The sequence below is a fragment of the Oncorhynchus gorbuscha genome, linkage group LG11 (genome assembly GCF_021184085.1).
Source record: "Oncorhynchus gorbuscha isolate QuinsamMale2020 ecotype Even-year linkage group LG11, OgorEven_v1.0, whole genome shotgun sequence".
In the NCBI taxonomy this organism is placed as follows: domain Eukaryota; kingdom Metazoa; phylum Chordata; class Actinopteri; order Salmoniformes; family Salmonidae; genus Oncorhynchus; species Oncorhynchus gorbuscha.
Window position 1 is genome coordinate 52571634 of NC_060183.1, and position 26857 is coordinate 52598490.

At 42.2% G+C, this 26857-nt stretch overlaps 1 protein-coding gene across 4 annotated transcripts in view; it reads right to left on the reverse strand.

Moving 5' to 3' along the window:
* Positions 1-455: 455 nt before the first annotated feature.
* The window catches only part of LOC124048917 (colorectal mutant cancer protein), a 127127-nt gene continuing 100725 nt past the window's right edge, over positions 456-26857 (reverse strand). Inside the window, exons 12-19 of one of the 4 annotated variants that reach the window (XM_046370093.1) lie at positions 21698-21838; positions 17792-17892; positions 14371-14554; positions 10157-10346; positions 9287-9499; positions 6698-6789; positions 2938-3060; positions 456-2438 (exon numbers count right to left, since the gene is read on the reverse strand). In XM_046370093.1, the coding sequence (XP_046226049.1) occupies positions 2258-2438; positions 2938-3060; positions 6698-6789; positions 9287-9499; positions 10157-10346; positions 14371-14554; positions 17792-17892; positions 21698-21838 (1225 nt within the window). In that variant the 3' untranslated portion in view covers positions 456-2257. Of the gene's footprint in view, positions 2439-2937; positions 3061-6697; positions 6790-9286; positions 9500-10156; positions 10392-14370; positions 14555-17791; positions 17893-21697; positions 21839-26857 lie in introns of all 4 variants that reach the window. The other 3 variants (XM_046370092.1, XM_046370094.1, XM_046370095.1) reach the window with 3 other exon arrangements.

Genomic DNA, 26857 nt, shown 5'->3' on the forward strand with positions numbered 1-26857 from the left:
TGGTCGTGATTTTTTTCCATTGTATTTTTTGATTCCCTTTGGTTGGGAACGTAACTTTTGTGAGCACCCTGTGGTGCGTTGGTGCTATTAAAAGACGCACAGCATTGAACTCTGTCTCCTGCATTTGACTCCACACCCACGACACCCGGAGCATTACAGTACATTACTAAAAATAGAGTAGTCTCATAATACAGACAGACATGTTTAAAAAAAAGTATACTTTAAACCTGGTCTTCTGAATGTATCAATGCTGGTTTGCGTGACAGGCGTTATTGTAGCATAAGAAAAACAGAGAAGCACTCAATTGGCATTTTACTTTAAAATTGGTTTATTACTTTATAATATAAACAAATACTATCTGTATTAAAACCAACAAAACAATGATTGCCAAGATTTGATTACAAAACATATCTGTGCAAATAAGGTCATTAGTTTGCCAACCCTCCTTTCTTAACCCCCCCCCCTTGCTACCCCTCTAACCCCTGTCTCATTCACAGAACAGAATGTGAGACCACCCACTCAACTGGATTATTCCCCAGATTCACCTGAGTGTGGTCTGGTCGAGATGCGCAACAGAAACAGAATACAGGTATTTGCGTGATAAGTAATATTATAATCAGTTTATTAAGAGGAAATGACATCACTACTACACTAATAGTCTACATGCCAGTGCTTGCTTTCATATGCTGTGGGTCTTACCAAATAGCAGGACTGGGGTAAATACATTGAAACTCAAGGAATGAAAGGGACATTTGGTTAATGAATCGAAGCAAAAATATTGTCAAATACAATTTCCATGAATAAATTAGATGGAATTTATATGCAATTGACCCACCCTTGCCTAATTAAAATGTCTGTATACCAGGCTATTGAGGGTTATCTAGAAACATGGGTGTCATCTGGGTACCAGTCTGTCCCTGCTTAAGTATACTTGTAGATACAGTATGTTGAACGATATAGCAGTCAGGTAGAGTGGGAGAATGCAGCATCACCGATTGCTATAGTATAGTATGTGGTTCCCTCGTCCAGAGAAAGTGGAGCAGCCATTGGTTAACAGGTCTTGCAGGTTTAAGTCTTGCAGAAAAACAAAGAGTCCTCAACAAGGCAATGTGGTGATATTATCCAGCGGGAAGTGAAAAGTGCTGTGACTGGAAAGGATGTTTGTGTGTGTAGGAAGGGGATGACAAGGCATAATCTTGTATCTCTGTCTCAAACATTCTCTCTCACACACACACACTTAAAACCCTATTGTTATCTCCCCTCCATGCACACACCTACTACAGTATTTTGCGATTGATTCACTGCTGTACAGTTCAAGGCCCGTGCTGAAACACTGCCATACATATTGGAAGGACATTTTGCACACTGTGAGGTATTGACTTAGGGCCCTATCCCCATCTGGGAAGCAGGCTTGCCAGTTACATCAAAGACAACATTGTTACCTGTGTAACAATTCAAATGACAGTGCAAGAAGAATTATGTTCAGACGTCAAACCCGGTGAAAGGTTTGAGTGAATAGAGCCCTTGTGTTCAGTGAGTCTTCACTATGGCAGAGTGTACATTGTAGACTGAAAACTGTGAAGTTGTTAAGTAGAGCTGAGAGAATGGAATTCCTTAAAAAGGGAATTGCTCAAAATAGTGCCAAATGGCAACAAAAAGGAACAACTTTAAATGACAAGACCGATCTAAAATATTTCCTAAATAATTTGCAGTCAAACCTTGAGATAACAAAAAGGCTACTAAAGACTACCATAAACATATGAAATAAAGTGGGAGACATAATAGCGAATAATTTGCCAGTAAGGATAGTAGTGCTTTCAAAAGTACATTATGATTTCGTGTTGTTCTCCAGAGATGATTGATAGAGTAGTGTTCATTTGTAGCGTCAACTCTGATAGGTCCTGGCAGTTCTACCAGTCCATCAGCTGGCCAATGACCTTGCAGCTATCACCGCAGTGTCCTCCCTCACGTGTATGTGCCCAATAGGACGGCAGGGTATCTCTGGGTTGGTAGGAAAGGGTTACATTCTCAACACACATCAGTCTTTCCTCTCCCTCGTCCCCTCCTCCAACCGCTCATAATAATGCTCACACGGAGGTCCTGTTGGTGTGGAGCTTTGAGTTCTCCTAGTGAGTTCTTGTGAGATCTCATAGTGATGTCTCTCATTGCCATGTATTCTTGTGAGATCTCATAGTGATGTCCAGTGAGTGGTCATAGTGATGTCTGGTGAGTTCTCATAGAGACGTCTGGTGAGTTCTCATAGGGACGTCTCATTGGTGTGTGGCCGTGAGTTCTCCTCCTCCAGCAGGGCGATGCGTTGTTTGAGCATGCGGACGTGGGTCTCGTGACGCTCCACCATGGCCATCATTTGAGCCTCCAGCTTTTTCAGCTTGCCCTGGTGCTTCTTCTTGGCCTTCTCGTATGCTGCCACCAGGTTACTAGAGAGTTAGAGATAAAGAGAGAGTCAAATGGCTTGACAGGACAATGGAGACAGACAGATGGATGGATTGGCTTCAGTTGGTTCTGATTTGGTGAGTTCAGTCACAGAGAAAGAGGTGCTGAGGGGTTGCAGTGAAAGTGAAATAGTGAGATGTAGTAATTAACTTGAATGTGTTTAGGAGGAAAATTGTGTTGATGCAATCCCATAAAGAATAGTGCTGTTCTATATCAATTCACCCCCTTTCCCACTAGATGGTAATGATGTATTACAAAACAAAACAATTCCAGTAAAACATATAAAAAGGGTCTGAACTGTTAACTGAACTGTATTCATTTTTCCAAAACCTTTTCATTCTTTAACTATTTTGGTAGTCATAAACAAGCCCCCCCCCCCCCCCCCCCCCACACGCACACAATTCAGTCTTAATAACAATAAACATTTCCACTTTTAGTCACTAGACATATTTCCTCCCCTCCTGTGTGTGTTGTCGTGGTTACCTGTTGGCCCGTTTGAGGTCGTTGACGAACTCGGCACTCTGCTGGTGGCGGACCTCGCTGCTCTTGGTTAGTCTCTCCAGCGCTGCCACCAGCTCCTGGACACGCCCCTTCAGCTTCTTCTCTCTGAGACACACACACACAAACACGGGATGAGTCAGGAAGACACACACACCAGACCTAGGCAGAAAATAGTTGTATTTTTGTAATTTACTTGAAAATACTTTTTAAGTACTCAAGGTAGTCGAATATACAGCAGGTTATGTAGGGTTTCAACTAAAAGGCAACTATTTTATTTGATATTCAAATACAGGTCTCAGAAAAACAAATAACATTTTTAAGTATTTTGAATACCTGTCAGAAAACTAAATAATATTTGAAGGTATGTGAATATATGCACATTATTTGAAAAGAAACAAATATTTATGTGATGGCTGCCAAATATTTGATGAAGAACCAATAACTACAACAGTTTGTTGAATTAGTCTAAATATATACGATCAAAAGCACATGGTTTGGAGGGCTCGTAGATATGAATCTTAATACAGCCTATAATTAAATACATGAGGGTAATGGAATCCCCCCATCATTCGAGTAGACCACTTTTGCAGCTTCAAAATGACTAACAAATATACACTGCTCAAAAAAATAAAGGGAACACTTAAACAACACAATGTAGCTCCAAGTCAATCACACTTCTGTGAAATCAAACTGTCCACTTAGGAAGCAACACTGATTGACAATAAATTTCACATGCTGTTGTGCAAATGGAATAGTCAACAGGTGGAAATTATAGGCATTTAGCAAGACACCCCCAATAAAGGAGTGGTTCTGCAGGTGGGGACCACAGACCACTCAGTTCCTATGCTTCCTGGCTGATGTTTTGGTCACTTTTGAATGCTGGCGGTGCTTTCACTCTAGTGGTAGCATGAGACGGAGTCTACAAACCACACAAGTGGCTCAGGTAGTGCAGCTCATCCAGTATTACATTTCATACATTTAAGTCATTTAGCAGACGCTCTTATCCAGAGCGACTTACAAATTGGTGCATTCACCTTATGACATCCAGTGGAACAGCCACTTTACAATAGTGCATCTAAATCTTTTAAGGGGGGGGGGGGTAGAAGGATTACTTTATCCTATCCTAGGTATTCCTTAAAGAGGTGGGGTTTCAGGTGTCTCCGGAAGGTGGTGATTGACTCCGCTGTCCTGGCGTCGTGAGGGAGTTTGTTCCACCATTGGGGGGGCCAGAGCAGCGAACAGTTTTGACTGGGCTGAGCGGGAACTGTACTTCCTCAGTGGTAGGGAGGCGAGCAGGCCAGAGGTGGATGAACGCAGTGCCCTTGTTTGGGTGTAGGGCCTGATCAGAGCCTGGAGGTACTGAGGTGCCGTTCCCCTCACAGCTCCGTAGGCAAGCACCATGGTCTTGTAGGATGACACATCAATGCGAGCTGTAGCAAGAAGGTTTGCTGTGTCTGTCAGCGTAGTGTCCAGAGCATGGAGGCGCTACCAAGAGACAGGCCAGTACATCAGGAGACGTGGAGGAGACCATAGGAGGGCAACAACCCAGCAGCAGGACCGCTACCTCCTCCTTTGTGCAAGGAGGAGCAGGAGGAGCACTGCCAGAGCCCTGCAAAATGACCTTCAGCAGGCCACAAATGTGCATGTGTCTGCTCAAACGGTCAGAAACAGACACCATGAGGGTGGTATGAGGGCCCGACGTCCACAGGTGGGGGTTGTGCTTACAGCCCAACACCGTGCAGGATGTTTGGCATTTGCCAGAGAACACCAAGATTGGCAAATTCGCCACTGGTGCCCTGTGCTCTTCACAGATGAAAGCAGGTTCACACTGAGCACATGTGACAGACGTGACAGTCTGGAGACGCCGTGGAGAACGTTTTGCTGCCTGCAACATCCTCCAGCATGACCGGTTTGGCGGTGGGTCAGTCATGGTGTGGGGTGGCATTTCTTTGGGGGGGCCGCACAGCTCTCCATTTGCTCGCCAGAGGTAGCCTGACTGCCATTAGGTACCGAGATGAGATCCTTAGACCCCTTGTGAGACCATATACTGGTGCGGTTGGCGCTGGGTTCCTCCTAATGCAAGACAATGCTAGACCTCATGTGGCTGGAGTGTGTCAGCAGTTCCTGCAAGAGGAAGGCATTGATGCTATGGACTGGCCCGCCCGTTACCCAGACCTGAATCCAATTAAGTGTCGAAAGGAAACTAAAGGAAACTAAATATCCCCAAACTGCCTACTTGAATCAACTATAGCCAAGGTAGGTGGAAAATCATGCTAGTTTGTATTCTGAGTAAGCTATCCCACTGTTCCTAGGCCGTCATAGTAAATAAGAATTTGTTCTTAACTGACTTGCCTAGTTAAATAAGGGTTAAATAAAAAATAAAAATGGTATAAAGTGTGTTTGAAACAAGAACACTTACCCTCAGAACGTCAAAGAGGTTGGAATTTGATTTTGCTCAGTGTTCAACTTGCTGTTTGCAATGTTTGCAAATGTATTTGAATTACTCTGCAGTATTTACCGGTATCATATAATGTATTACAGCATTCTACCTTTTCAGTGGCATGTTGAAAGAGTCATACAGTAGTTGAGCAATACAAGTTATTTATACTTATCTGCACAAAATATCATTGCTTTGACTTAATTATGTACACCTGGGGCAATGGACATTCAGGAGAATGGACATTTACATTTTTTTCTGATGGAAATGTATTGTGTAGATCAAATATGACTGTTGGTTAGTATGCAAGATTGGAATAGTATGCAATTATGTGTGCTCTATTCATTATTATTCTATTTCCATATTCAACATGCAGTTCCAGATACAGCCCTGACATTAGTTGAAGGCAGCCAATTCAATAATTTCAGAAAAGTCGTCACTTCCTTTAAAACTGCCATATGTAACCTTTTGGGAAACTCGACCAAATGCACATAGAAATATGTGTTATAGATGTGTCACTCATTGAAATCAAGTATAAGAAGCGGTAGATCTGTTCTATGTGCACTATTTCCTATTTACTGTGGGTTTCAAACTGTAGAAAATACTATAGTTTTGGTTCTGGAAAATGTATTTCACAGCGGTTTAGATGGTACAATGATTCTCTACACTATACTTACTTGTTTTGTCACAAACTGATATTAGGCAAACTATTAGAATTTTAGCAACCAGGAAATGGCAGAGCGATCTGTATTTGTATTCATTTATTTAAAAAAAAGTATTTGCTTTCTCAGATCTGTATTCAGATAGTTGTAGTCACCTCCAAAGTAACTATCTGTTCCCCTGAAAACAAAAATATTTACACAAAACATAGCTAGAATTATAGTTATCCCAGGTCTCTCACACGCACGCACGCACGCACGCACGCACGCACGCACGCACGCACATTTTACGGTCACCACACACATGTTTGTTTTACTATCCTTGTGGGGACCAAATAATTGATTCCAAATCCTATTTTCCCTAACCCTAAACCTAACACCTAAAATAGCATTTTTCATTGTGGGGACTGGTGACATGTCCCCGAATCTTCCTTGTTTTACTATTCTTATGAGGACTTATGTTCCCCACAAGGATAGTAAAAACAAAAACAAAACCCACACACACACACACACACACACACACACACACACACACACACACACACACACACACACACACACACACACACACACACACACACACACACACACACACACACACACACACACACACACACACACACACATAGTGTGTTGGGTTTCTTACCGTCTCAGTGCGCTGGTGAGCTCTGCTGCCAGGTCGCTGTCATTAAGTGTCCTCAGATCTGACAAGCTGATGGCCGGAGGTTCTCCACAATCCTGGAACATAACATTTCCATGAGGAGGAGCAGGTCTACAACCCCACAGTGCTACTAATGACCATTTTCAGACCAGGCCTGGAGACGTGATGGGCTGAGGTGATTCGGCTGCCTACAGATACAAGACTTACAGTGATCAAGTTAACATTGGCCTCAATCACTCTAATGCAATACCATAACACACAACAGAACAAGGAAAAGAGCTCAAGACACCATTACATAACCAGCCATATAACTAAATTGCATTAATAAACCAAGTCCATGTCGCCAATCCCAAAACACTGATTACTCCGCAGGACATTCCCTCAAAGACCTGCCAGAGAAGGATGAGTTGCCTCTAAAGACAGTGATCTAAGGTCAGCTCTGCATGTCTCAACATACTGGTCGACGTTATTATTTGGAGAGGGTAATCTGATCCTAGATCTGTGGTTAGGCGCAACGTTTACCTCAAGCTGTTACATGCACACCCGGTTCATGAGGTGGCAGCACTACCACTTCAACCTATTATCCCAGTGTATTTTCCCTACACCTGGACTACAGAACAATACAGCCTGATTCACAACGGACTAGCATGTCAGAGCATTCATTTAGCATGCTACATGACTTATCGAGTTACAGGTATGCTGTCATACTTTCAGGGCCTGCTATGCTGCTAGCCTGATTTTATTATAGGGCTGTTGATAGATATTGGAACATGGCTTCCATTAAAGCTAGTGGAGAAATGGATATGGGAATAGACCAGGGAGGAGGGGAAGATACTGGGAGATGCTGGTTAGTGTTTTGTTGGTGTGTGTTGGGGAATAGCCTTTGCTGTGTGAACTATGCTTGATTGGGCTTGCAGTGTTTGTGTGTGCATGATGAATGGCTCTGACAGAGTGGAATGATGGTGTGTGTGTGTGTGTGCATGTATACTCTCCCACAGCAGGAGGTGTGTGTGCCTATTAGTGTTCCCAGTGTGCGAGATCCAATCAAGCAGGCCATTTCTAGACCCTAACAATGAGAACTGGTCTGTAGATGTAAAAGGTGGCTGGTTTGAAAAGGACAGAGAAGGGTGAAAGGCAATAATAGCCGCTGTTCTGGCATCCACTCTGAAAAGCACCTTCATTTACAGATGGTCCTGTGATTGGCATCTTCAATGCCGGTTGCTCCTAGCAACCGAGGAATAAGCTTTATTGAACCAAAGGAGCTACGGTGATAGCAGGGAGTGGGGGGGTGTATATGTTATGTGTGTGTGAATACAGATGGAGAGGTGTGTGTGCATACATAGAGGTGTGTGTGTCTACATGCCAAGAGATGTGAAGTGCATGTGTTCACATATGGAAGGACACTGTTATCGTATCCGGTGGATTATAAGGTTAATGTAGTGCCACCAGCATTGGAAGCTCGAGGCTGTGATCAGAGAAAAGCACACCTGTGTTCTCCCTTTCTTAATCTTGGCAACCCACAGACAGCTGATCTCTATCTATCTGGATTAAAGAAATGGGTAGAGAAGACCAGGGCAGGGATGGTGTGCGGGGCTTAGCACTCTGATATGGAATTGACCTCCCAGACCTTTTGGAGTTCAGGTAAAAGTCTTTGATAGTTCAGACTCTGTAAGTCCTCCCCTTTGTCTACTTTCTCACCCACTCCTCCCATTTTCTTATCCTCCTTTTGTCAGTTCCTGTTACGCAGTACAGTAGTACTCAGTCTTTATCTTAGTTTGCCTTCCTTCCTTCGCTTCTCTCTCTTCTCCCCCTTCTATACTTTTCTTTCCTCTCAATAGTCCTTTCCTAAACTCTCCCTTTCTCCTCTCTCCCTCTGCAGGTCTTTTCTTTTTATTTCTGTCACTCTGTGTAGACAGTAGGACTCTCACAGACACACAGTGTCCCCGTCTCTAGGGCCCCAGCTCAGAGTGAATGACGGACAGCTCCCCAGAAGAAAACCCCAACAGAATAAGAAAGACTCCAATTATTTTAGGAGTAGAGTAGAGGCCGCTTTCTCACAGAGGAGATTCTCACTAACGGGGGTACTAGTGCGCCAACCGTTCAGAGTGACAGCTCCTCACAGCTTCAGGACTGTTGACTATGGGGGCTCAAACACCATTCATCCCAGGAGCCCAATACATACAGACTGACAAAGTGTGTGTGTGTGTGTGTGCGTGTGACAGAGAGACTACTGCAAAGAGAGCAGAGAGCCTCTTTTCAATATTTCATGTGACTGACTGGGTCAGAGTGAGTGCTGCTGTGTACAGGAGAGACACTGTCTATAAGGTCGGTCTACAAGTCTCAATCTCAATCCAAGCCTAAACCCTGTTCTGTGGCTCTGCGGTAGACCTGTTTGGGGCTAGGGCTGTTTGGGGCTAGGGTTTTCGATGAGGTGGAAGAGGTCTACTTCGAGGTCGAGAATTGAGGGCGTAAATGTGGGCGCACCCTCAACCTGGCACTTGTCCCTGTTAGCGCTGGGGGGTTGTTTGAGGTGAATTATGTGTGTGTGTGTATGAGTGTGTGTTGTCCCTTCACCTTGGTGGCTTGGCTCTTGTCTTTACTACCACTCCCAGTGGAGCCGAGGGATCTCCTGCGCTGCTCCTGCTGCTCCTCCAACTCAGCCTTGAGGTGCTCGATGTGCACCAGGTAGGCCTGTTCCTGGGCCTCCCGCGTGCTCAGCAGCAGCTCCACTGCCTTCTTCTCCTTCTCCAGCAGGTAGAGCTGGGCCTTCAGCTCCGCCATCTCCTCCTGAGGGGGAGGAGGGAGAGAAAGAAAGGCTTAACACACACAAGGAAAGAAAGTATTAAACAGGTTAATATACACAAGCCACAAATTATTCTGATCAAGTGATGTTAACCACATAGAAGAAAGGAAAGGGGAAAGAGAGGGAAAAATGGAGGGAGGAAAGAAGTATATAAAGGAGGGAAGGAAGGAAGAAAAGAAGGGAGGGATTAACTACAGTCATGGTTAAGTGAAGAGAGTTGATGGTGCACTGTACAGCCAATAGCAGAATGAAGGCCATGGAATTATCAATGTCACCACAACACTAAATAATGTGCAAGTCAATGTCAAACAGGGACAGTTCTGATGCAAGTCATCTTGTTTAGAGAACGTTCAGCCATCCATGGTGAGGTGAGAGTGTTTCAATCTTTAGTATTTCAGAGGGGAAGTGTAATCCTATTCCTGTGGAGCCATCACCACAAGATCCTACCAACCCGACGGATCGCCAAGGTCAGGGGAGGACATGAGGACTAGGTTTTCATGTCATTAAAATAGGAGGACTGTGGGGACAAAGTGTCAGATTCTAACTAACTAACTGAAGGGCACGTTTTGTGTGTTTATTCATACAAGCCTACGTATATGCTCTCTCTCTCTCTCCCTTCTCTCCCTCCCTCCCTCGCTCACCTTCATGGCCATGAGCTCCTGCATCAGCACAGCATTCTCCAGGTCCAGCCTGTGTGTGTCTCCCCGGGGCTTGATCTCCAGGCTTAGGGGGTCGACGTGAACGCTCTCCAGCTCCAGCATGGTCAGTTTGACCGCCGCGCGGTCATTCTTCAGCTGCTGCACGTAGTCCTTCAGCCGCTGCTCGTCCTCCCTGGAGAAGTCAGTGTCGCATGAGCTGGCCGTGGAACTGGTGGTGCTACGCATGCACGCACACGCACACACAGGTAGAGATGAGAGATAATATCATAACATTATGCACTGTTGGATGATAGCTGTAGCATCTAGAATCTAGCCTTTATATCCCCCTGAACAGTTAACATCAGAATTAGAGAGGCTAAACTGTTCCTAGATCTGTGCCTTATGGGCAGATTTAAGCCAAAGCAAGTCTGACACATGGAGAAATTAAGTCACCAAGCACTGTGTAGAAATCCAGCTAAAGACTGATACCAAACTATAGTAACCTGGTTGGACACATGATTGCAAAACAACTCTTTATTATTGTCAATCAGCCTCAAATCTGTTAACTAAGAAAGATGTGTCTACGCAGATACAGTGCATTCGGAAAGTATTCAGACCCCTTGACTTCTTCCACATTTTGATGCGTTACAGCCTTATTGTAAAATTGATTACATCGTTTTTTCCACTCATCAATCTACACCCATAATGACAAAGCAAAAATACTTTAGACATTTTTGAAAATGTATGAAATATCACATTAACATAAGTATTCAGACCCTTTACTCTGTACTTTGTTGAAGTACCTTTGGCAGCGAATACAGCCTCAAGTCTTCTTGAGTATGACGCTACAAGCTTGGCACACCTGTATTTGGAGAGTTTCTCCCATTCTTCTCTGCAGTTCCTCTCAGGCTCTGTCAGGTTGGATGGGGAGTGTTGCTACACAGTTATTTTCAGGTCTATCCAAAGATGTTCGAGTGGTTTCAAGTCCGGGCTCTGGCTGGGCCACTCAAGGACATTCAGAGACTTGTCCCGAAGCCACTCCTGCATTGTCTTGGCTGTGTGCTTCCTGTTGGAAAGTGAACCTTCGCCCCCAGTCTGAGGTCCTGAGCACTCTGGAGCAGGTTTTCATCAAGGATCTCTCTGTACTTTGTTCTGTTCTTCTTACCCTCGATCCTGACTAGTCTCCCAGTCCCTGCAGCTGAAAAACATCCCCACAGCATGATGCTGCCACCATCATTGGAATTCGGGCCAAAGAGTCTTGTTTCTTATGGTCGGAGTCCTTTAGGTGCCTTTTGGCAAACTCCAAGCGGGCTGTCATGTGCCTTTTACTGAGGAGTGGCATCCGCCTGGCTACTCTACCACCTAATTGGTGGACTGCTGCAGAGGTGGTTGTCCTTCTGGAAGGTTCTCCCATCACCACAGAGGAACTCTGAAGTTCTGTCAGTGACCATTGGTTCTTGGTTACCTCCCTGACCAAGGTCCTTCTCCCCTGATTGCTCAGTCTATGTAGAGTCTTGGTGGTTCCAAACTTCTTCCATTTAAGAATGATGGAGGCCACTGTGTTCTTAGGGACCCTCAATGCTGCAGACAGTTTTTGGTACCTTTCCCCAGATCTGTGCCTCAACACAATCCTGTCTCGGAGCTCTACGGACAATTCCTTCGACCTCATGGCTTTGTTTTTACTCTGACATGCACTGCCAATTGTCGGACCGTATATAGACAAGTGTGTGCCTTTCCAAATCATCTCCAATCAATTGAATTTACCACAGGTGGACTCCAATCAAGTTGTAGAAACATCTCAAGGATGATCAATGGAAACAGGACGCACCTGAGCTCAATTACGAGTCTCATAGCAAAGGGGCTGAATACTTACGTACAGTTGAAGTCGGAAGTTCCATACACCTTAGCCAAATACAATTAAACTCAGTTTTTCACAATTCCTGACATTTAATCCTAGTAAAGATTCCCTGTCTTAGGTCAGATAGGATCACCACTTTATTTTAAGAATGTGAAATGTCTGAATAATATTAGAGAGAATTATTTATTTCAGCTTTTATTTCTTTCATCACATTCCCAGTGGGTTAGAAGTTTACATACACTCAATTAGTATTTGGTAGCATTGCCTTCAAATTGTTTAACTTGTGTCTAACGTTTCGAGTAGCCTTCCACAAGCTTCCCACAATAGGTTGGGTGAATTTTGGCCCATTCCTCCTGACAGAGCTGGTGTAACTGAGTCAGTGTTGTGGGCCTCCTTGCTCGCATATACGCTTGTTCAGTTCTGCCCACAAATGTTCTATAGGATTGAGGTCAGGGCTTTGTGATGACCACTCCAATACCTTGACTTTGTTGTCCTTAAGATATTTTGCCACAACTTTGGGAGTATGCTTGGGGTCATTGTGTATGTGGAAGACCCATTTGCGACCAAGCTTTAACTTCCTGACTGATGTCTTGAGATGTTGCTTCAATGTATCCACATAATCTTTCGTCCTAATGATGCCATCTACTTTGTGAAGTGCACCAGTCCCTCCTGCAGCAAAGCACCCCCATAACATGAACATGATGCTGCCACCCCCATGCTTCACAGTTGGGATGGTGTTCCTTGGCTTGCAAGCCTCCCCCTTTATCCACCAAACATAACAATGGTCATTATGGCCAGTTCTATTTTTTTTTTTTTTTACATCAGACCAGAGGAGATTTCTCCAAAAAGTACGATCTTTGTCCCCATGTACAGTTGCAAACTGTAGTCTGGCTTTTTTTATGGCGGTTTTGGAGCAGTGGCTTCTTCCTTGCTGAGCGGCCTTTCAGGTTATGTCAATATAGGACTCATTTTACTGTGGATATAAATACTTTTGTACCTGTTTCCTCCAGCATCTTCACAGGGTTTTTTGCTGTTGTTCTGGGAATGATTTGCACTTTTCGCACCAAAATAGTTTCATCTCTAGGAGGCAGAACGCGTCTCCTTCCTGAGCAGTATGTCGGCTGCGTGGTCCCATGGTGTTTATACTTGCGTACTATTGTTTGTACAGATGAACGTGGTACCTTCAGGCGTTTGGAAATTGCTTCCGAGGATGAACCAGACTTGTGGAGATCTACAATTGTTTTTCTGAGGTTTTGGCTGATTTCTTTTGATTTTCCTATGATGTCAAGCAAAGAGGCATTGAGTTTGAAGGTAGGCCTTGAAATACATCCACAGGTACACCTCCAATTGACTCAAATTATGTCAGTTAGCCCATCAGAAGCTTCTAAAGCCATTTTCTGGAATTGTCCAAGCTGTTTAAAGGCACAGTCAACTTCTGACCCACTGGAATTATGATACAGTGAATTATAAGTTAAATAACATGTCTGTAAACAATTCTTGGAAAAACCATCTTGCCAAAGCTATAGTTTGTTAACAAGAAATTTGTGGAGTAGCTGAAAAACGAGTTTTAATGACTCCAGTCTAAGTGTATGTAAACATCCGACTTGTAAATTGGGTGATCTGTTTTTTTATTTTGAATACATTATCAAAAAAATCTAAAAACCAGTTTCTTCTTTGTCATTATGGGGTATTGTGTGTAGATTGACGAGGTCATGTTTTTATTTAATCCATTTTAGAATAAGGCTGTAATGTAACAAAATGTGGAAAAAGTTTAAGGGTCTGAAAACTTGCCGAATGAACTGTATGTACATGTGTGAGGGAGGGAAAGATTTTATTATGAATTTGTGTCTATGACTAAAAAGCCAGCGTGTGATTCCCTGCTGTGCGTGTGTGCGTTCGTGGGATCAGTGATGTGGATCCAGCATAGGGGATGTCCGTTAGTGTACTGGTCTGACAGCACAGCACCGTGGACTCTCATCTCCTACATTAATTGTCAATTGTCTGCTGTGCTCCTGAACATGTGAGCCACATATGAATGTCTTGTCTTCTCTCTCCCGGAGCAGTGGCTGTAGATTAATGATTTGGTTAGGGAGCAGCTTCCTTGCCTGAGCTGTCATGGGCACGTGAGCAGAGGGTTGGCCTCAATTATGTTTCAATACAGAATATTTAGGGGATGGATTGCCATATAAGTAATGAAATAGAAAGATTCTCATAGAAAAGAAAAATAATGCATTGGTGAGTTAAACACATATTGCACATGGGATAATTACCAATGTGCAGACATTCTCAAACAAGTACACACACCACACACACAGCTGCTAGAAGACATACACACACACATGCACATTTACACACAAACCTAGTGTGACTATTGGAGGACAGGCTCTCCCAGGGTTGAACGCTGCAGCCGGTCACAGCGAATGCAGCTCCACAGCTACCGTCCAGCCTGCCCAGCAGATCCTTGGCTGCGTTCTCTGCTGTCTTCCTGCAGTCGTGGGCCCTCTTCAGGATCTGAGAGATGCTCTCCTCTCCCGACTGCTCACCTGCATACACAAACACACATACAGACAGAACTGTCAAATAACTTGCATTCGTTGCAGTCATTTTAGGGCTCTCACAAGGCCAATGAGATATGCCATATGAACAAAATGATTGAATGGAGCATTCAAACTGACAATGTAAATATGGCTACAAAAGGCTATAAATACTGTATGTAAAGTTGGTCAGCATTAGATGAATGTTTATTTAAATTTTATTTAACCTTTATTTAACTAGACAAGTCAGTTAAGAACAAATACTTATTTACAATGACGGCCTACCCTGGCCAAACCCTCCCCTAATGACCCTGGGCCAATTGTGCGCCGCCCTATGAGACTCCCGATCACGGCCGGTTGTGATACAGCCCAGGATCGAACCAGAGTCTGTAGTGCCACCTCTAGCACTGAGATGCAGTGCCTTAGACCGTTGCACCACATCCATTTGAATTCAATCACTTTTTTACAGCATCCCATCTTAGAAGTGGACAGAAAGTAACTTTTTGGACCCGAATACCAAAACATTCATGTTGAAAGTTGACCCATTTTGCATACCCCATACCATGAGACATCCATGCCTTTATCATTTGAAAAGATAAACAATTGAGTTTGATATCATTTAAAAGTTGTACAAACTACATTATTTTATTATTTCATAAAAAAATGTTTTAATAAAATGTGAATTATTTTACATTTAACGTCAATTATCCACAAAAGATATATATAAAAACATATATATTGTCACATACACCGGATAAGTCGTTTTACAGGGTCAGCCATAGTAGTACGGCGCCCCTGGAGCAAATTAAGGTTAAGTGCCTTGCTCAAGGGCACAGATAGATTTTCAGTCGCCTCGGGTATTCGAAGCAGCAACCTTTCGGTTACTGGCCCAATTGGCCCAATGCTCTAACCGCTAGGATACCTGCTGCTAAAAACATGTAAACTCTGGGTTTTTTCATATTCGCATATGTTGTAACTTAGACCTTATTTCACATCTGAGGTTTTTGTGTTGTTCCCGCCATCAGTTGAGACAAAACTTGCTCTTGAATGCAGGGTGGGTGTCATTTCAATCATAGAAATAGAATTCATAGAATGGGCCTACCGCAATTTAGCTGGTATATCACTGACATTTTAAATGAATTGAAATTGTAACTTCTAATTACTACAACAACCCACCGTCAAATGTCAACTTAAATGTTTGTCTATTTTATTATCTATATTTCCATGATTTCAATAGGTTTCCTATGGAGGATTGAAAGTATAATTTAAAACGACAGACATTCCCATTCAAGTCAGCATTCTCTTATGTGTGGACCTGCAACCATCTTTGTGGTACCATTTGAAAGCTGACATATCAATTTTATTCCCATTTTAGAACATTCATCAGGCAAAACATGACACCAACTCGGTATTCAAGAGCATGTGTCTCAACCAATGGCGGTCATATCACAAGAACCTTAGATGACGTAAAATAGGATCTAAGCTACAACATACAGTACCAGTCAAAAGTTTGGACACACCTACCGATTCAAGGGTTTCTCTTTATTTTTACTATTTTCAACATTGTAGAATAATAGTGAAGACATTAAAACTATGAAATAACACATATGGAATCATGTAGTAACCAAAAAGGTTTTAAACATTCAAAATATATTTTATATTTAAGATTCTTCAAAGTAGCCACCCTTTGCCTTGATGACAGCTTTACACACTCTTGACATTCTCTCAACCAGCTTCACCTGGAATGCTTTTCCTACAGTCCTGAAGGAGTTCCCACATATGCTGAGCACTTGTTGGCTGCTTTTCCTTTGCTCTGCGGTCTGACTCATCCCAAACCATCTCAATTGGGTTGAGGTCGGATGATTGTGGAGGCCAGGCCATCTGATGCAGCACTCCATCACTCTCCTTCTTGGTCAAATAGCCCTTAGACAGCCTGGAGGAGACGTTATATTTTTTGGTTACTACATGATTCCATATGTGTTAAACCCTGGAATGAGTAGGTGTGTCCAAACCTTTGACTGGTACTGTATGTAAATATAAAAATCAACAGCTTAATAATTGGCATTAAAGGTTAATTAACCCCTTAGACTAGTGGAAATTGGCCTATATGGATAGGGCCAAATTGAAATGTTTGTAACAGAAGAACTGTAAAAGTATATGAGTTTTTAAATATGGAAATGTGAAGTGCACATTTGGACTCATGGGTGTGTGGTTTGCTTGTATGACATCAAAGCGGTATTTAATATAATCCTCCGTCTCATCTTTCAGAACACATCGACTCCTCTCAATTTACAGTATGTTCCTAACTCAGACAACAAAAAATGTGCAAAAGTAGCCTAATTAGCAGGATGGATGGGGGCTTCTTGTCGCGCACAGTGCTCAGGTTTATAACAGATGTCAGTCAAAACCGATCCTGCACTGTGAAGAGGAGAACCTGAGCACTGTGTTCCAATTTAGGCGAGGCGCCTATCAATGACAAATCTGACATACGGGATGAAAGGGCTGTGAGTGGAAAGAGATTTTTTTTTAAAGAGGAAACATTTAATTTTTTGTTTTGTTTTGTTTGACATCCCTGTTTGTAAGCTTTTAAATTATATACAATTTAACCGTTTATCTTTTCCAGTGCTGAAGACATGGATGTCTCATGTTATGGTAGGGTATATGCAAAATGGGTCCACTTTGAGCACCTTAATCTCTTGAATAGTTTGGCATTCAGTTCCAAAAAGTAACTTACTGAGCACTTCTACAATGGGAAAAATATGTATGGAAGATTTCATTCAAATAAAAAGGGGTGCTGTCAAAAAGTGATTGAATTCAAATGGATTTACCCTAAGGGGATGTTCTTCTGAGAGAGTGTTTTTGTGTTGAAGGGGAAAAGGTGAGGTTGGGAGTGGGGGAAGTGTGTGAGACAAGGGAGTCATGAGGCATTACATGCCTCACTGAAGACATGACACCTGTCAACAGCCGAAGGAGGGAAACAAATGAGTAGGATATAGATGTTTATGATGGGCGGATGAGAGCAGTGAATAGGGAAGAGGAGTGATGGAGGAGAGGTTTGTGAAGGAATTAAATGGGTGAGTGGAGCAGTTTGTGAAAGAGTAATAAATTAGAAGTGTGTGTTTTTGGGAGGTGACCTTTTTGCTTTGATTGGTTGGAGTTCAACTGTGGGTCTTTCAATGCAGGGTGGAGCAAACCAGCACTGATCAAAGAACAAACAAGCCTGTGTGGGCACGAAGTGTGACTCACCTACAGTCCCCACTCCGGCAGCTCTGAACTGGCCAAGTACCAGGCTCTGTTCACTCTCCGCCAGGGCTAACAGCAGCTCATAGGCCTCTATACACTGTTCACTAAGGAAAGAACACATGCAAATCAGTTAACACACACACACACACACACACACACACACACACACACACACACACACACACACACACACACACACACACACACACACACACACACACACACACACACACACACACACACACACACACACACACACACACACACACACACACACACACACACACACACACAGTAGCTCAAAGGTCTCTATACACTGACTGACAGAAAACACAACCTATTTGCACTACTAAATGAGAACGCACATAAGCTCTCTCTCCCTCTTTCTCGCGCTCTCTCACGCACACGAGGAATGTGGAGGCCTCTCGCTTCCAGTTATCCTTCCTCTGTGTTGCCCTTTCATCGTGTTCAAAAGGAACGCGGCCGAGAGGTGCTGATGTCTATTTAACTACAGTCATCATAGCGCGTGCGTGTTTGCCTGGGGCCCGGGGATGGAAGAAAAACAGCGAGGCACTATCGTTTAATCAGGTAATGATTACACATCAGGAAAAAATCCACCTTTTCTACAAACAAATACAGAGAGAGCTAGGGTAATTAACTATTAAGCCTAAAAACGTGTCATTCATCCACAGAGGAAGTCTGAAGCCTGCATTCAATTTAAACATTTAACATCTCTAAGTTATTTTCTCCTCATAGCTAGTCTATATTTGTTGTATGTGTGTGTGTGTGTGTGTGTGTGTATGTTTTGATGGATGACGCTAAAGGGGCAGACCATTTACACACACAAACATACATCCCCACACACACAACCTCGACTCCAGTCCCCTGCTAGTTCAGCTGTACCAAAACAAATCCTGTGGATACTTTTACACACTTTAATAGCTCACACCAACACTACGAGTTAGTCACTCTCTCAAGAACGCAAATACACACACAGCGAGTTTCTGCCTGCAAAAACACCATAAAGTAGCCGGCATTATCAACATACCCCACAGTGTTCCTCTTTTTGATGTTTCAATCTTATGATTATAGTTTTAGTCACACGCACACACTGCATAGATCATATACAAATGCAGCCATACACACACAGCCAAACACACACTCACTTGCTGTCCTCCAAGCCCTCTATTGATTCTTTATAACACTGCTTTCCAGACTGCTGATTAATATCACCGTTTACTAGCTTGGCTACACACTGCTTTTTATATACAAACAGTGTCTCTCTGATAGACAGACAGACAGACAGACAGACAGACAGACAGACAGACAGACAGACAGACAGACAGACAGACAGACAGACAGACAGACAGACAGACAGACAGACAGACAGACAGACAGACAGACAGACAGACAGACAGACAGACAGACAGACAGACAGACAGACAGACAGACAGACAGACAGACAGACAGACAGACAGACAGACAGACAGACAGACAGACAGACAGACAGACAGACAGACAGACAGACAGACAGACAGACAGACAGACAGACAGACAGACAGACAGACAGACAGACAGACAGACAGACAGACAGACAGACAGACAGACAGACAGACAGACAGACAGACAGACAGACAGACAGACAGACAGACAGATAGATAGATAGATAGATAGATAGATAGATAGATAGATAGATAGATAGATAGATAGATAGAGACAGATAGAGACAGATAGAGACAGATAGAGAGAGAGACAGAGAGCTCCTTGGAGATTCTTCCACCAAATATTAAATGCACACATACACACACCACTAGGGAAAAGTTCACCAGTAAACTACCAGAATTGCAGTATCTTTCAAGAATTTAATTTAATTTATCACAAGACATCTAGTGTAGGTGATAATCTCTGGCTCTCTGTGTGGTCTTATCACATACCAACAAATATACCGAACAAAAATATAAAAGCAACATGCAACAATTTCAAAGATTTTACAAAGTTACAGTTCACATAAGGAAATCAGTCAATTGAAATATATCAATTAAGCCCTAATCTATTGATTTCACATGACAGGGAATACAATGCAATTGTATTCTTTGTTCGTAACTTATGTTCGTTGTCCATAACTTATGCCCACCCATACCATAACCCAACGCCACCATGGGGCACTCTGTTCACAACATTGTCAGCAAACCGCTAGCCCACACAACACCATACACGTGGTCTGCGGTTGTGAGGCTGGTTGGAAGTAATACCAAATTCTCTAAAATGACATTGAATGCGGTTTATGATAGAGAAATTAACATTAATTTCTCTGGTAACAACTTTGGTGGACATTCCTGCGGTGTGCATGCCAATGGCACGCTCCCTCAAAACTTGAGACATATGTGGCATTGTCTTTTGTGACAAAACTGCACATTTTAGAGTAACCTTTTATTGCCCCCGGCACAAGGTGCACCTGTGTAATGATCATACTGTTAATCAGCTTCTTGACACACCTGTCAAGTGGATGGATTATCTTGGTAAATGTGTGCACAACATTTTGGAACATGGAATATGTCTGGGATCTTTATTTAAGCTCATGAAACATGGGACCAACACTTTACATGTTGCGTTTATATTTCTGTTCAGTATATACGAATACATTTTTGAATACCTAATTCAAGTATAAATTACCTAAATTCCGATCAATTGGCATAGATTTTCTGTTAATTACCAAAATTACTGAAGATTCCGGTAGTTTTGCAATCCTACACACCACACTCCCCCATCCAATGAAAGACTATATCTCTCCCCAAATGGCCCAATGGGGTGCCCTCGCTGACATCCCACTTGGCGGGGCTGAAATTCAATCAAAGCACTGACATCTGGGCTTCTAGTGAACAACAAACCAGACACAGATGGCCAAACCCTCTCTCCCTCCAGGTACAAACACACTACAGTCCCCCACATCACATAAAATCAATGGCTTCATGAATATATCATACAGGGAAAAACACACAGTATGAATCTTAGTGTGTGTTTGTGTTTTTAATGGAACTGGTGTTATATTAATAATGCATTTGAAGACTATTCAAGTGTTGTGTACTCTGGTGTAATGGGCAAGACTAATAATTATCTTTATTGGCTATATCGTTTCTATTTATGTATCGGTCATCTATCTTTGTATCTGTTTATTCATCTACTCATAGCTTTGCTTTGAGGCAAACCGTCTCCCTGAGACATGCTACGCAGAATGCTATGAGAAACACACGTAACGTTACCATGCCACCACAATATTACATTCAGCCAATATCAACAGCTGAAAATACAACTTATTTCCATTTCAGTTTGCTTAAACTTTGCCATACAAGCAAAGGATTAACAGCCTTTCTGCAACTCATAACATCCCCACAGGATTATCATGGTTGGATGATTAGCATGATGCTAATTAGAAATACCACTTAGATTAGATCTGTTTTTCCCTTTCGTATCTCGTTAGCTTTGCTGAATGGGCACCTTCAGGGCACCTTATTAGAGAGGGGCCAAGGGCCGTACACAAACACACTTGATTGACCAAGGGGATGCGAATACTAATAAGATGCATAATGGCCGCTACCGCATGGAACCTACAAAAAGGCCCTGACCTCGAAGAGTACAGCTTAATTATAATTACTGGAGGAGGCTTCTAACGAGGAACATTAGTGTGGTTCTGATGTTTATAGCTTGATAAGGTGTTTGTTAGCTATGCAAGGCTCAGAGTAGGCTTTGGTCTTATGACTGGAGCAGGGAATTTGCATTCAGGCTTTCACCCTGTTGGTGTGTTTCTTTCTGGCTGATGCGTGAATCCAACCAGGACTGAGCAAATGTCTTATGTATGTTACATGCTCCATTAGGTTAGGCATTGCTGTGTGTGTGTGTGTGTGTGTGTACCTGTACTGCAGTGCCAGTCGCAGGGCGGTGGCATTAGATTCGTATTTGCCCACCAGCATGCTCATCCTCTCTGCGTTGCCCTTACACTCCTCTAACGTGATGGTCAGCAGGTCATTCTGAGACTTCAGATGCTCGATGCGGCTGGAACACACATACACACACACACACACAAAATCTTCATTGGGGTACATTTATTGTATAAAGTGCCTGTCATATCTCAAAGCATATCTCAATATCTCACATTGCGACTCACCCATCCACCAGCGATATAAAGCACCCACCTGGGTGATTCACAGCATCCATTTTGTGCCAGGTCGCTCATCACACATCATCTATTGCAGTTTAAGTGAGTGCTAGGGGAAAAAGGGACAGGGAAACTATAGCCACCCCCTCTACAGAACTCAAATGGCCTTGGTTTTATGGGTAGATTATGTGAGAGTAGCTAATGACGCGTAACTATCCATCTAATCAAGGACGTCGATAAAGCACTCTGGGCTTAATTAAGAGAAAATAGTGTGTCAGCAGCCTGGTCGTTAGTGGTAAACGTATGGGATATCCCATAAAACACATGTGCCAAATAACAACCTTAAAGGGATACTACACACCAAAATGTAAAGTTTCAAAGTTTTGTCACAGATTATCAGGTGCTGATCTTTCTCATTAATTTTGGATTGACTCCATTACACCAATTCTGGTTGGATTTTAAGGTGAACTATCCCTTTAAGCAGTGGTGACCCATCAATTTGTTTGTTTGTTGTTGTTGCCTGTTTAGCATGTTATTTGGGAATTAATTCATGTCACATATCAGTTTGCAAACAATGTAAAAACACATTTATTGAGTGAATAAAGCCACATACAAACATTGTCTCTTTCTTGCTTTCTTGAGTAAGGCAGCTCCAAAAATCAGGTGTTTTAGCCAAGCTCTGTGCTCCCTGTGAGCAGCCGTCGGAACATACAGAGCGTAGGCATTGGTAATCGTCTTTAGTTGCGCTGTGATTGACTCAGTGTTCTGTCACTCATGGGGACACTACATCACCGCAGAATCTACAGGGAGAGCTATAGGCAGGTCAAGCCCCCTTGGGTGCTGCCATAGATTTACATTAGAAGTGACCATCCAAGAAGGCTCAAGGTCATTGGGCACAGATAAAATTACGTCAAATCACGCTATATATATACACCGTATATTTGATCATGTCAACATCACACTTTCAAAATCTTAGCTAGCAAGCACGACAAGCATTCATCATCATGAATCACATTGTCAATCTACTGGCAAATCCTTTTTATATGAAGAGAAATTATAGATAAAACGTATCAGTATCAGTGCTCAATGGCCATTGGACATAAACAAATTCAACAATGAATAGTTTTGGAAGGAATCAGTGGCTAACTATTTTGCTTCCCCTGCCTGCTATTCAGTGGAGAGGGTGTGTGGTCCAAGTCTGGGTTTAACGGTTTAAAACATCTGTCTGAAAGGGTCTCTTTTCCAAGCTTAAAATGATAAACATTCACACGCAACACCATGTGCCAGAAAAGGTTGAATAGATTGACCATGCTGTCAATCCAGCATGACTTCTGCTGCTTTCAAAACAACTGGAAACTCAGAACTGGGAAAATACGTTTTGAACTCATCCAACTCGGAATTCCAAGTCGAGAACTCGGGCCTCTTTCTAGAGCTCGGACCTAATGTCACGATTCACTGGCGTCATGATTAGACATTGTTTTTTTCCCCGAGCTCCCAGTTGTTTTGAAAGCATGATAAATCCAGAGAACACCAGACTTTGATGACAATATTTTCCCACAAGAAGACCCGCCGCGCCACCTTCCTGTTCAAGTGAGCACAGCACAACAATGTGAGTCCAAAATGTCTTAAAAGCTGCTGCATAAAATATGTAATATGTCAGGGAGTTATGTATACTGTAACTAAGAAAGTAATAATATGTGTATGTTGTGTAGTAAGCTGTTAGTAGCCCATGTGCCTCACCCTAATAATGTGATCACTTACCCCCTCAGAACTTAGCTTACTGTTCTGACCTGGTGGTGCACATGTAGCCTATAGGCTGCTTAAGAGAAATGTCATCATTGAATATTATAAGAGCTTTATTTGTCTGCCTATATGCCCCCTTTATCTATTCTACAGTTCTGACTTGGTGTACAGGGAGAATACTGTAAGAACGGCCCATGTTCTGAATTCTGTTGCTGTGCATTTGAAAAGTGCTGAACAAATATTTATATTGACAACGTCCATCTTAGCTTGTTCATTAATGTCTTAATTGAAATTTCGGATTGCCTCTTTTCTGCTCATCGTTCCCTTATGCCATAGTTTGTACATCTCAATTGTTATAGGCATCTTATTCATCATTTAAGGCAATTTTGGAATGATTTCATTGTTTTGCTTACTTTGTGTATTATAATTAGCTCATGTGTGTCACGCCTTGGTCTTAGTGTTTTGTGTTTTCTTTCTTTATTTGGTCAGGCCAGGGTGTGACATGGGTTATTGTGGTGTGTTTTTTGTCTTGGGGTTTTTGTGGGGTGTCTAATTAGTCTATGGCTGCCTGAGGCGGTTCTCAATCAGAGTCAGGTGATTATCGTTGTCTCTGATTGGGAGCCATATTTAGGCAGCCATATTCTTTGAGTGTTTTGTGGGTGATTGTTCCTGTCTTTGTGTTTGCACCAGATGGGGCTGTTTCGGTTTTCACTTTTCATTATTTTGTTGTTTCCGCTTGTATTGTTTTTTCCTTCATTAAAATTATATCATGAATCATCATCACGCTGAATTTTGGTCCGATCCTTGTTCTACCTCTTCGTCAGAGGAGGAGATAGAAGAACGCCGTTACAATGTGCATTTCTTGATGAGGAGGAGATACCATATAATGTTGTTGAATTTATCTGAACTAACATCTGAATTTCTGTAGGTGTCCATTTTGAAGGTGCTGAACCAACAGGACTACTTCAAGACTGTTGGAACAGCATTCCAGGTGAAGCTGGTTGAGAGAATGCCAAGAATGTGCAAAGCTGTCATCAAGGCAAAGGGTGGCTACTTTGAAGAATCTCAAATATAAAATGTATTTTGATTGTTTAACGCTTTTCTAGTTACTACATGATTCCATATGTGTTATTTCATAGTTTTGATGTCTTCACTATTATTCTACAATGTAGAACATTTTTTAAATAAAATAAAGGTGTGTAGGTGTGTCCAAACTGGCACTGTAAATGTAATAATGTTTATGCATAGTTCAAAAGTCAAAATTCATTTTGGCATTCGTTATTATTGAAGGAGAATGCGGTTCTTATCGACTTACACAAATCCACAAGGAGTCAGTAGTAACCACATTTGTTTAAGCAAGTCAACCATATCAGCTATGGTTATTAAAAAGGCAGTAAATGAGGTTGAATGAACTGTATCTCTACACCACAGCGCAACACCATGGAGGATGTCAATACTACAGTTGACATTATAAACATGTCTCTTTATTTTAATCCTAAACCAATCCAAAGCAAATGTGTGTATTTGATTGTATTATTCTTTCCATCTGTCCAAATGTTCTCTATACAAAATAACTCCACATCTAATGCTTGTGTTATACTGAAGTATGGTTACTGTCATGGCATTTTTGCATCAATGATGAGATAAAGTATTGCTTAAAAGTGGAACTGACAGAGTTTTAACTACTTTACAGATATGAAACAGACAATCATAATATCAGTCATAAATATGAAATTCCCAGTTTATGCTACAAAACCAACTTTATAAGATGTTTTAAAAATAGGTTCAATTTGACAAAAAATTCCATGATGTAGAGTAAGGTATTGTTGGCAGAATAGATAGTTCAATGCATGATTAATATAATTCACCAATAAATGTCTTGGTTGTCCAGCAAATATTGCTATCAGGTTGTAAATTTTAGCTTTGTTTGTTTAATTCGTACAGCTATCTGGGAAGCAATGTTTCAGTTTCAATGACTCAATATTTTGGACAAAAATGGACAAATGTAACTAGGGCTGGGAATGTCAACACAATCAAAGCATGGGCAATGATCACATTGACGAACCCCCCCTCCCCATATCGTTTTTCTGTGGCTACAGCTAGAGATGCAGGTGTCATTTGGTTAGCTAGCAAGTAAAAAAAACGCTAAACAAATGGCTGTGAATTCAAAAGAAGAGGCCTCTGAACAATGTCAAATTGATTTGAGAGCTATATGTCATGTGGTTGAGAAGCTATTCATTAACATGCAAAAGTAGGCATTTGAGTTGTAAGACTGTCCCCCTTAACCCTCTGAGTAGAGGAGAGTAATGTTTTAGCTACATTTTGCCTCCGAAAAGAAAAGGACGCCGAATTGCAAAAACAAGGGGTGCATTTTTTTGGGCTATTGTCAGCTGATTCAGAATATGTAAATTATATCATTCTTGCACGTTCCGATGAAGAGATATTCATATTATTATTAATGAGTCTGAATCTTTAACATAGAGATAACTACACCGCACGTTGGCAGGCAAGCTGCAGAAGGGCGAGCAGGCTACTATTTCCCATCGTTTAGCAGTGCAATTTTGACAGCCAACTATAAGCTAAAACAGTTTGAGAGGGTTCACCTACTGTTCTCTCGGTAGATTTTAGCTCATCTCACTCTGGCTAACATTAGTTAATGATCTTGTTATTGTTGATGTGCATAGGCAACTGAAGGAAACAGCCTACCATTTCATGGCTGTTTGATCAATAAGACTGTTGTTCCCAAAAGACGACTCCCACGGTATTTATATATTTGCAGAAATATGTGGCTTTGGCAAATGCTTTCTAATGATCTAAAATCGTGTTGTTGCTACTGGCTGTAAACACACAGTCCAGTTCAAAGTGAATGATGGCAAGCCCATGTAAGTAGCTGAATTTGTTGCTAGAATCTATTACCAATAAAAGTAGCTGGAGGGTACTGAAAACGTGTTAAATATTGTAGGCAACACTGCCCATGTGGCAAATGGCTTATTAGCATATAGACCTACTGTAGCTCAATTGGCTGTGGCTCACCGGTATGCATAGACTCCGGTCCTGGACAAGACACATTTTTATTTGGTTTTATTTACTGCAGTGTCTTAATTGTCCAAACGCACAGCCGCTTTCCTACTCTATATTGCTATATACATTTCTCAAATGCCTTTCTATTCGTC